The sequence below is a fragment of the Vitis riparia genome, chromosome 13, assembly GCF_004353265.1.
Source record: "Vitis riparia cultivar Riparia Gloire de Montpellier isolate 1030 chromosome 13, EGFV_Vit.rip_1.0, whole genome shotgun sequence".
Taxonomy (NCBI): domain Eukaryota; kingdom Viridiplantae; phylum Streptophyta; class Magnoliopsida; order Vitales; family Vitaceae; genus Vitis; species Vitis riparia.
In genome coordinates this window covers 13,170,239-13,182,292 of record NC_048443.1, presented here as the reverse complement: position 1 = coordinate 13,182,292, position 12,054 = coordinate 13,170,239, and the positions used below count along the sequence as shown (strand labels likewise).

General features: G+C 29.7%; 1 protein-coding gene across 1 annotated transcript; it reads right to left on the bottom strand.

The window, feature by feature from the left end:
- Nucleotides 1-7,541: 7,541 nt before the first annotated feature.
- Nucleotides 7,542-10,857, bottom strand: LOC117928333 (glycosyltransferase BC10-like). The gene is made up of 2 exons (XM_034848232.1): nt 10,797-10,857; nt 7,542-8,538 (listed from the first exon to the last, which is right to left on the bottom strand). Exons 1-2 carry the CDS (start codon nt 10,855-10,857, stop codon nt 7,646-7,648), a joined length of 954 nt encoding a protein of 317 aa, XP_034704123.1. The 3' UTR covers nt 7,542-7,645.
- Between the last annotated feature and the right edge of the window lie 1,197 nt (nt 10,858-12,054).

The window sequence follows — 12,054 nt, the reverse complement described above, 5'->3', positions numbered from 1 at the left end:
TTGTATAAGGATGTTACACTAATTGTACAAGACAAATACATTAATTGTACAAGGAGTAGGCAACCCTTTGTGAAGGGTTCCAATCGATTTTGAACAACTATTTCATGCACTTTATTTAACTTGCATATAACAATTCAAATACTTATCCCACTAATGATGTTTGAGAAAAAAAAATTGTTTTTGATATCTTTCACCATTTTCTTAACTAAATAATTGGAAATATGGTTCACATATCCTATGTGCACATAAAATGTATGATGTAGATATAATTTGCACCACCGTACAAGGGAGTTACACTAATTGTACAAGACAAATACACTAATTGTATAAAGGGTGTGTATAAGACTGCCTTTTGTGGAGGATTTCAATCGATTTTGAACAACTATTTTTCCCCCTTATTATCCAAGGAATTCTCTTGCCACACATTTCTTCATCACACACTCATCTCATGTATTTTATTTAACTCATATACTACAATTCAAATACTTATCCTATTAATAATGTTTGAATTTTTTTTTTTTGTTTTACACATTTAATATTTTTTTTATAAATGAACCATTGAAAACATGGTTCACATATCCTATGTAGGCAAATAATGTATGCATGTGTATAGAATTTGCATAACTGTACAAGGGTGTTACACTAATTGTACAAGACAAATGTACTAACCGTACAAAGGGTATACAAGGTAACCCTTTGTAAAGAATTCCAATCAATTTTGAGCAACTTTTTTATTCTTATCATCCATGGATTGCATATTCTAATGCCACATATTCCTCTATCATACACTCATCTCATGTACTTTATGTAACTCGTATATGACCATTCGAATGCTTACCCCACTAATAATGTTTAGGGAACAAATTTATTTTTACTTATTTCACCATTTTCTTAACCAAACCATTGAAAATATGGTTCACACATCCTATATGGACACATAATTTATACATGTGGATGGAATTTGCACCATTGTACAAGGGTGTTATACTAATTGTGCAAAACAAATGTACAACTATACAAGTGGTGTACAAGACTACTATTTGTGAAGGATTTCAATCGATTTTAGATAACTCTTTTTCTTTTCTTCTTATCATCCAAAGACTATACACTCTCATGCCACACATTCCTCCATCACACAACCATCTCATGCACTTTATTTAACTCGTATGTGACAATTTGAATACTTACCCACTAATGATATTTGGGAAAAAAAATTGTTTTCATGTTTTCTACCATTCTTTGAACCAAACCATTAGAAATTTGATTCATACATCCTATGTGGATACATGATTTATGCATGTGTATGGAATTTACACCATTGTATAAGGGTGTTACCCTAATTGTACAAAGATAAATATACTAACTGTACAAGAGGTGTACAATGTTGTCTTTTGTAAATGATTTTAAGTGATTATGAAAAACTCACTTGCTTATTTCCCTCGCTAAGGATGAAGGACATTCTTCACACACATTAGGTAATCACACTCATCCCACGCACTTTATCTAACTTATACATGACCATTTGAATATCTACACTACTAGGGATGATTGTGGAACAAACTTGTACAACAATTTTTCTTTTTTTTCTAAACCAAATCAATGCAAACATGGTTAACTGATTTATAAGTACATATTGAGTAGGAGGTATATGAAATTTGCGTTACCGTACAAGGTATTTACATTAAGTGTACAAGGAAAATATATTAACCGTACAAGAGGTGTACAAGACTTCCATTTGTGAAGGATTTCAAGTGATTATGAAAAACTCACTTACTTATTTCCCTTGATTAAGGATGGAGGGCATTCTTCACACATATTGGTTAATCACATGCTCATCCCATACACTTTACTTAACTCATACATGGTCATTTGAATACCTATCCCAATAATAATGATCGTGGAACAAAATTGTACAATAATTTTCCCCTTTCTTTTAGACTAAACCAATGTCAACATGGTTAATTGACCTATGGGCAGACATTCAAAAAGAGGTGTATAGAATTTGAGCTACCATACAAAGGTGCGACACTAACTATACTAGGCAAATGTATTAAATGTACAAATGGTACAAAACAAAGAATTATTTGTTATTAATGATACATGAATATAATAATATAATAATATAATAAATATTAATATTATGTAAATAATTAAGAATTATAAATTGAATATGAATTTATTATTAATTAATTTATTAATATTGAGAGCTACTGATTTAACTATAATTTTTTTATTCAAAATTTTTCCTTATAAGATATTGAGAGCTACTTATAAGTCTCGTAAACCTATGATTTTACGCCTAATAGCTCTTCCTTGATCTTGATACATTCCGTTGGTAAGGAAGAAATGGTGGAGGTTATGACTCTCTTTCTTCACAACTGTATGGAAAAGCTATGGAAACCTTAACGCCTAAGGGGGTATTTATAGGGTTCCCTAATGGGCTTAAGTGACTTGAGTCCACTAAGGGCTTGGTCACTTAATCTAGCCCAAATGGGTCATATTTGATTAATTAACCCAACATGCTTACTAATTAATTAATTAGCCCAATTCAAAGACCTTATTTACTTACCCTTAAGCAACCTTGTGTAATTAACAACATGCCTTTATGCACAAAAGTGAACCTAGAGTCAATCTAACCCTCCCAAACTATTCCAACAAGGTATATGAGCTCGAGTGAGGACCATTAGAACTCATAGGACAATACTAGCTCCCTCATAATCCAATTTTGAAGTTGATTCAACACCCTACTATAAAGAATCAACTGTACTCTAATACCTTTATGTAAATAACAATGAGACACTAAGGTGGTGTTTGTTTTTTTGACTTTTTACTGAAAACCATTTAGTTTTAGAATTTAGGTTGTTTGTTTTTTTACTTTTTCATGACTTATTATAAACTTTTTACTAAATAGAAAAAGCCAAAATATGTGGCTTTTTCTAAATAAAAAAAATAACACAATTGTTTTTTTTACTTTTTAATACTTAATAGAAATAAAATACTACAAAAACAAACAACTTAATATTTAATACTATTAAGTATTAAGGTTCTATTTAGAATTAAGTAAAAAAACAAACACCACCTAAGTGCTCAGGTCCGTGTTCAATTTCCCTATGTATTAGTATATGTAGTTTTATAAGGTGAAAGTTATCGGTCTTTTAAGACTACTTTTATTATCTATGAGTTATAAATCCTCTTATTTTATATTCAACTGATATATCTTAGCTCTCAAAAAGCTTATGTCAAGTTCCACTTAAGAAACTATTGTGATCACAGTTTACATGAACATTTCTTCTTAAGATCACCCAATGGGACACTTTGTCTCAATCCCATGAAGACTTTAACACCTAAGTGTCGAAAATACGATATCGCTTTACATCAGGGCTACAACTTGATTACATGAGGCTTAAATATTCATATTTTTTTTTTATGGATATTTAAGTTTATTAAAAATTCCTTCTCAAGTGTCAAGGTGATTTTTTTTTTTTTTTTTTAAAAATTACATGAAAGTAAATTCATCTTTGTAAACGATAAAGATTGACACGTGTTCAAGATAGTGAAGGTCTATTATACAACTCCACTATAACATATCTTTATATATGTTAAGGAGTCATCCACGTCATCATCCTCAAGGTGAGTCGTCCATACAAAGTTGTCTTCATTGTGTGCCATCTACACATCATGGTGCGACTCAACTAGTGCTACTCCATGCATGCCCCCACATTCCCATGCTCCAAGAATGAAAGACCTCTCTAAGACAATGCAAGTTGGATTTCTTAAATAATTGTCCTCTTTATATAAAAATTATGGAAGGCAAATTGGAAAGAAAGATGCCTATGTAAAAAGGAAAATGGATGTTCAAATTAGAAAATTTCTTGTTAAGACAATATCTTTCTTTGATACCAAGTGAAAAGCAAGGAAGGAAACAAAATAGTGTTTGGGAAAAGTAGGAAAGAGATATTTTTGAAATAGGAAACTTCCTATTAAAATATTTCTTTAAAAAAAGAATGAAAATTCAAAGAAATAGAAAGGTTAAAATTCAAGACCCACCTTGTAGATATTGTAGGGCATGTACGTGATATGTCTTGAAGTGGGGGCATTTATCGACATCAAAATTTTTAGTGAATTAAATTATCACTAAATTGGTCTTCAAAATTGTGGCTTCTCAATTCAACAAAATTTTAGTTTGACAAGTGATGAGTCATACACGTATTAGACACATGACATATATTCAAAAGGTGATACGTGGCAAAATTTGGAAGACTACTAAATTTTGTCTTGTAAATAAAATCAAATTATATATATATATATATATATATATATATATATATATATATATATATATATATATATATATATATCATAGTTCACAGTGAACATACCTGGAGTATCTCCTCAAACCAGATTTGCTCGTCCACAAGCTCTCCTTCCTTTATAAAAAAACAAACCCAAAAATCTCTGCTCCTTAGCTTATGCTCTCCCTGTTTCTCCCAAGACCAGCTCACTCCCTCAGAAATCTCTCTTTCTCCTCTCTGAAGTCCTAGCTTATTTCCTCTTACCTAAGCTACCACCCACGCTCCTCCATAATGGCTTGTAGAATATTCCCCTCTATGTGTCATTTGTTGATTCTCTAGAAAAGAACACCCCTCCAACCCACTCTTCTATACCTGCTGCCCAAAACTTCCTAAAAGTTGTCAAAATGTGGTCTAAAATACCCTCCTACCTATAGACCAAAAATGAGGGTCTACAAAATCATATTTATCTTCACCCATTTAAAAATATTTTAAGATACATGTATTTTTTTCCGAACTTAAGTAATCATTTCCTAAAATGACTCTTTTATATGTTAATAATACAAATTAATTATTTTTTCAACGTGAGAATTGATTTAAGATTAATAAAATAAGAAATTTAAAAATAAAAAATACAATTAAAAAAAACTTTAAAGCTAAAAATATAAAAATAAATATTAACTTTTACTTAATTAAAACGCTCTAGTAGAAAATATAAATATCCAGAAAAAGTTGAAAATTCAATGAGAGTAAATATTTTATTTTTCAATTTTTTAAGTTTTTATTTTTTTATTGTATTTAATTTTTATGTATTTTAGTTTTAATTGTATTTTTTATTTTTAAAATTTCTTATTTTATTGTTGATGTCAACTAACAAAATTTTTATTCAATTTTATTAAATAAAATGAGAAGATAAGAGGATTTACATAATATGCCATATAAAATCATTATTAACTAGGAGATTAGAAAGATTTTATTTATTATTTGAGAATCCTCTAAAATTTTTCCACAATAATTTGTATCTCATATATTTATTTGTAAAACACTTTTATCAAATTAATTTTGGATAATTTTATTTAATATTATTACGTAAAAGTGTATTTCATAAAATAATTATTTGAGTTATAAAAAAGTGTATATATTTTAAAATATTTTTAAATGAATGAAGATAAAACTGATTTATAAAAGTTGAAGTTCTTTTTTTATATTTTTTCAAATCAGATAATCAAAACCCACTTTTACCTTTCAACATCCTTCGTAGCAATTTTATAACTTCTTCTAACTTTTCACACTAATTATGCAAAGTTTAACTCATTTTCTAGAATTTTAAGTTCCATCAAACCCTAAATCATAATTCTCCATTTCTTTAAATATAAAATGACCATGTTTCTTGTTCTTTTTTTTTTTTTTTTTTTTTAAGGGAGAATTATGCTTTAGGGTTTGATGACACTGAAAATTTCAGAAAAAGAGTTAAACTTTGCATAATTAGTATGAAAAGTTAGAGAAACTTGTAAAATTACTGTAGAGGATATTTGAAAAGTCTATATGTTATAAATGCCCAAAATACCCTTAAGAATCCTTGACATGACATTTCATATATAAGTTATTGGTGGGATACATGTATAGGTCTTCTATTGCGGAGGAACCTCTCTTTTTTAGACTAGCAAGCCATGTTTTTGGGTCTAAAGTTCATAAAGGGTGTAAAATTCAACTTAAAAGTTAATAAACATTTATAATTGAGTGAAAGGATGTGATTTTTTCGTAATACCAAAAATACCCAAAGGATATGAAAATCGTATAAAATGAATTTATATTATTTGACTATGTTGTATCACTTACAATGCACCATACTTTTTTTTTTTCTTTAAGCTTTTAATTCTCTAGTGATTTATTTTTTAAAATGATAAAAATAAATAAATTAAATCCATATAGAAAGCAAAATCTTGATTTGAAAAGTTTATTTCAACAGATAAACTTAAATTATTTTTCAAATTACAATTTAAGATGAAAATGTTAAAATTATTTTTTAAATGATTTTGATATTATTTTTTATTTCATATAACAACAATATATATAGGATGAAAATTCTAAAATATATAAAAAAAATCTTTAAAAAGTAATTATTGCTCTCTTTCAAATTTATGAAAATTACATTTTAAGAATTCTATTATTAATATTAAATTTTAAGGAAAGTTTTATTAATTACTTTCAACAATGTTACTAAAATGTTATATTATTAATCATAAAATAAAAAAAAAACTAAAAATAAATTTAAATTATAGAAAATATTTGTTTTTACTCAAAAATTTAACTTATTCAATTATAAAATATAAAAATTAAATTAAATTAGAAAAATTAAAAATTAAAATTTAAAACTAAAAGTATATTAATATGTATATTGTGCTTTCCTTTTCCAAAATTTTTTTAATAAAAAGAGAAATGAAAAAAATATTAAAACATTGTTAGAAAAGAAATTAAAAAGGTGAAATAAATGTGATTATTGGAGATAAAAAATGGAGAGTAGAGGAGTAGAGTAAAGAAAAATGGAAAGAATATATAAAAGTCAAAGAATTAGAAGGATGCGATTCATAAAGACATTCACTTTCAAGATTTCTTTTTATGGTATTTTTGTCTTTCTTATTTAATGTCTTTAGCATTAATTATGCTAAAAATGTGCACCTTATATTCATTATCTGCTTTAACTAACCCTAAATAGTAATTGTCGTTTAAAGAAATAACTTCACCTTTAACACAATGGAGAACTATGTAAACATGCCATGTTTACAAAATATGGATAAAAAGAGAACCCCAAAAGTGCATGTTCATAAAAAGCACATTTTGGAGAAAATAATTATCATTTTATACACTGGAATAGTCCTTACCTTACATTGCCCTAAAATGCCCTTATATGTTAGTCCAACTCACATGATGGCGGCACATTGTTCAACCAATAAAAGTACTTTAAGCTCAAAACGATATTACTTTAAAATTAAAACAGTGTTACTTTAAGACCAAAATACATATAAGGGTATTTTGAAATAATGCTAAGTGAACACTATTCCATTGCATGGGATAAAAATTATTTTCTTAGGTTTTCTTTTCATCCATATTTTGTAAACGGAACATGTTTACATGATTCCCCCTTAACACAACAAGTGTCGGTGTAATTTTCATAAGTCTAAGGTATTCAAATATAATTTTCAAATACCTCAAGAGGTTTGTGTAATTTTACCAAAATTCACATGCTAATTCACCTACTCCCAAACTTGCATTATTGATTTTAGAAAGGCACAAAAACTACTTAAGAAAATAGACATGAAGCTAAAGCGATTATGCTTTGCTTACCGTATCCAAAATCAGTCACTGAAAATCACAGGCTTAGCAATCTGAATCAAGGGTTCCAAGCTATCCACCGAAAACTTCCGAGCGAACATGAAAGAGTAGGTCGAATTGGAAATCCTCAACTCGTATATAAGCTCCGGCGACACCTCATCCGGACCGTACAAATGGGGGTGGCCATCAAGATTGCCAGTCCAATTAACCCGAGTGAGGGTATAGTGGGTGCAGCCCAGGGGATCTTCCATAGACAAGAATGTAGGAAAGTAATGCTCCTCCGGGTAACAGGTGTGTCTGTTGAAGCACGGTTGGTTGAATTTCCTCCACAATCTTTTCTCTTTCACCACCATCATCGCGTGTCGCCGTGTCAACACAAAGAACTGCGAACCTACCCTGAACTGCTCGAACGGGACCTCCGGCAGCATCGCCGTTTCCCCTCTAGCCACATATCGCTCCTCCAAATTGGGCTCACCGGATAGGATCTCGATAAAGCTTCGATAGGGGAAGCGGACGGTCTCTGTGAAGAGGGTACGATAAAGAAAGCGGAAGGAATGGAGGGGGATGCAGTGTTGGGACAGCAGGGCGAAGTAGAGGTTCAAGGGGTCGTCAGCGAGGGCGGCAGCAAGAAGCCTCCTCTCAGCTGCAATGAGTGTGGGGGAGGCACGTTTAGTGTGTATGGCAGGGATGGATCGGTTGGCGAAGATTCCACCAGGGGATACGAATGAGGAGGTGGGGTCGGCGTGGATGTAGATGTTGTAGAGATGGGAGTTGCCTTGGAAGAAGAGCTCCCATAGTGGAGCAAAGGAGAGGTTAGAGTTGGTGAGGAAGAGGAAGGCGATTTTGGGTTTGGGGTTTGTGGTTCCGGGTCGGCTGATGGCGGATCTCTTGAAGCAGGGGGATCGATTTGAGCGAGCTTGAGAGTGAGGAATTTAGGGGGAAAGAGGCAGAAAAGAGGGATACAAAGTAAGAAAGCATAGGAAACTACCAATGGTGTCCGGGATGGCAACATTTTTCAATTGTTCTTCGTACCTAACAAAAATCTCAAAGAAATTTAATGTTAGATTTTTAAAATTTGATACGATGAAAAGCAATAATTATAGCATACTAGATTATATTGATCCAGATTGAGAAGATAAGGGGTGGTTAGTACTTTACCTTTCCTATTTTGTAGCAGAGTGAGTGAGGAAGAAAATGGATTGGGGAGGAAGGTGCAAAGTTGAAAGGGATGAAGCTTTGTCTCTAGAAAATGTGATGGTGGGCCCAAGTGGGTCAATGACTTTAAAACGAGAGTTGAATTCTACTAATTTGCTTCCCTTATCTCTATGATTAATCTTTTGAATATTTTTACAAGTTCATAATCATTTTAAAACAAAACTTCATAATGTTCAATTAATTAAATTTTTTCATCCTTTACCATGTTATATTTTTGCTATGAATTCAAATATGTTTGTTTGGTAACTGTTTTAAAAAAATAATTAATTTTTTTTTTAAAAAAACTATTCTTTGTTTTTTGTAATACAAAAATTTATTTGTAAACCTAAAATATTTTTAATATGTTTTAAAAATAAGTTTTATATATAATATTTTATTTTTAATTATTCTACATATTTATATAATTATTTCTCAAAATAACCTTAAAAAAGTAATTGAAAACACTCTACTTTTTGTTTTTAATAATAAAAAATAGAAAATAGTTGTTCGTTGTCAAACATATTTTTTATATATTTTTTTGTTCTAAAAAATAGAAAACTATTCTAAAAAATAATTCCAAATAAATCCTAATTCCCTCAATCCCAAAATTGCATTGTTTGTTTCAAAAATATAGAAAAACATTTTATCTATTGAGTTATGAGGTTCATGTGTTATATTAATGACATTAAGAGTGTTTGACAATCATTTTAGGAAACGTTTCTAGTCTTTTTAACACTTGAATGATAAAAAACTTCTAAGTTAGAAACACTTCCTAAAATCACTATCAACCATACTATAATACAACTATTGACATTTGGGTTACATTAATATAATGATATGTTCTATAATTTTTTAGTGTTTTATTATTATTTTTTTCCCAAAATAAATACTTGCCCAATGATGTATTTCACCATTTTATCCATTAACACATTTGACTTGAACAACTTCTAATGTTTTTACTAATTTTCATATTCTTTTTTAATATTCATTTTTTCAAAGATTTTTAATTTATGATATTCACACGTTCAAACTCATTAATTAGTTAATGACAAACTTATTGTTAATAATCTATATATTACATTGCCTTATATTATAACTGAAGTAATGAATGCTACCACATTAATTATAATAAATGTTAATTAAGTATTATTTATGACTTCTATTAATACTCATTAATGGAACCATTAATGTTATTTATGAGTTCCATTAATATTCATTAATGAGAATATTAATGGAAGCCATTTGGAAAGCCTATAAAATAGCTTCCCATCCCCTATAATATGCATCCCAAAGCAAGAAAGAAATTTCTTACCGTCTCTTATTCTCTCTATCTTTCATTCTCTCAACTTTCTCAACTTTTTTTTCTGATTTCTTTTTTCTATTATATATTATTATCAAAGTAAGATATATTTCATCTCTATTACTTTATTTGCGTTGCATTTACCCTTAATTTACAACACGTTATCAACACAAATTGCTCTGAAGGTAATTATCGTATCTTAAACTTGAAGTTATTTATATAGAATAAAATTTTACATATCTATATTATTGTTGATTTGTTTTGTTATATATTGTTAAAAGTTATAAACAAATTATTTGATTTTATTTATAATCAAAGTTATGTCAATGCTATCAATTTATTATAACTGATTCAAATCATATTGTTTTGTCATATATATAAAGTTATTTGACACTGTCGAATCTCACAAAACTCGAATTTGTGGCACTTGACATTTCGAGAAAGAACTATTTATCTTGGATCCTTGATGCTAAAATACATCTTGATGCAATGAATCTTGGAGCTATGATCAAAGAAGGAAATCAAGTATCCCTGCAGGATCATGCAAAAACACTGATTTTCTTTCATCATCATCTCCGTGAAGGTTAAAAAAAAAAAGAAGAGCTTTTGATAAGAAATCACCAGTCTCGTCCAACTAGATCTAAATCATTCTCCGAAGTGAATGCAATATCGTCCCAAACTTGTAGACATGGACGAGGATGAGGACGTGGTCATGGTCATGGAAGAAATTCCCAATACCATAGTTCTTATAATAATAATTCTTAGAAAAGGAAAGCCTCATTGCACCACCAGAAGTGGAATAATATTGAGGCAAAACAAGAAAAAGGAAGTGTTATTTGGTCTCAAGATGAATGAGGATGATGTATGTTTTCGCAGACTATGCAACCACGCACATAATTCTTTGAGATAAAAGATATTTCCTCGAATTGACATTAATAAAAGCTAATGTAAGTACCATATCTGGTACTGCAAACTTAGTTGAAGACTCTAGAAGAGCAAACATAATGCTACCAAATGGAACTAGATTCCATATAAATAATGCTTTATATTCTAACAAATCTAGAAGAAATTTGCTCAATTTTAAAGATATCCGTAGAAATGGATATAATATTGAAACTATGAATGAAGATAATGTAGAATATATTTACATTACTTCCATTATATTTGACTAGAAGCTTATAATGGAAAAACTTTTGGCTTTCCCCTCTAGGTTGTATCATACAACTATAAAGCCTATTGAATCATATGTTGTCATGAACCAGAAGTTCAACAACCCAAAATTTCTTTTCCTTTGGCATGATAGGCTAGGTCACCCAAAGTTTTCAATGATGCATCGAATAATTGAACACTCACATGGGCATCCACTAAAGAACTAGAAGATTCTTTCGCCCAATGAATACTCATGTGCTACTGACTGAACTTCTCTATTGTATCAAAATACTTAGCCTTTTTACGTAGCAACTCTAGTTAAGAAAAAACAAGAAAAATAGTCACTACAGCTTATGTAGTATTCTGGGTATCGTCCTCAAGGACTGGCTTATGGAAATTGTCAATACTAGAATAAATGAATTGCTTTTGTTTAAATTCGAAAGTGAAAATCAATATGTGAATAATGTGAAACTAAGTAAAAGAAATTAAATTAATAAAAAAAAATATTGATTTTAAATTCAATTGATTCAAGTTTGGGGTTTTCCACAATCCAACCTAGGGTATAGAAATTAGAGAAAGCAAGGGCCTTTTAAGTAATATGATCTTAGGGTTTTGGGATCTTTGGTTGCTCGCGATCAAGTTGAGTTCTATAACTCAAAATTGCATCTGAAACCTAATTTTTCCTTTTAAAAACAGATTCCTAAAACCATTAGATGAATGAGATTGATTACTAGTTTAAGATTTGGCTTTTTAACCCTTCCTACTCCTTATAGCTTTGTTTTGGGGCAA

What these genes read in the sequence shown, in the direction of transcription:
- LOC117928333 (XM_034848232.1), bottom strand. Translation starts at nt 10,857, where the DNA reads ATGGTATTGGGAATTTCTTCCATGACCATGACCACGTCCTCATCCTCG. An exon ending in ATCCTCGTCCATGTCTACAA is followed by an intron (nt 8,539 to 10,796) that starts GTTTGGGACGAT and finishes CTCACTCTCAAG; the next exon opens with CTCGCTCAAATCGATCCCCC.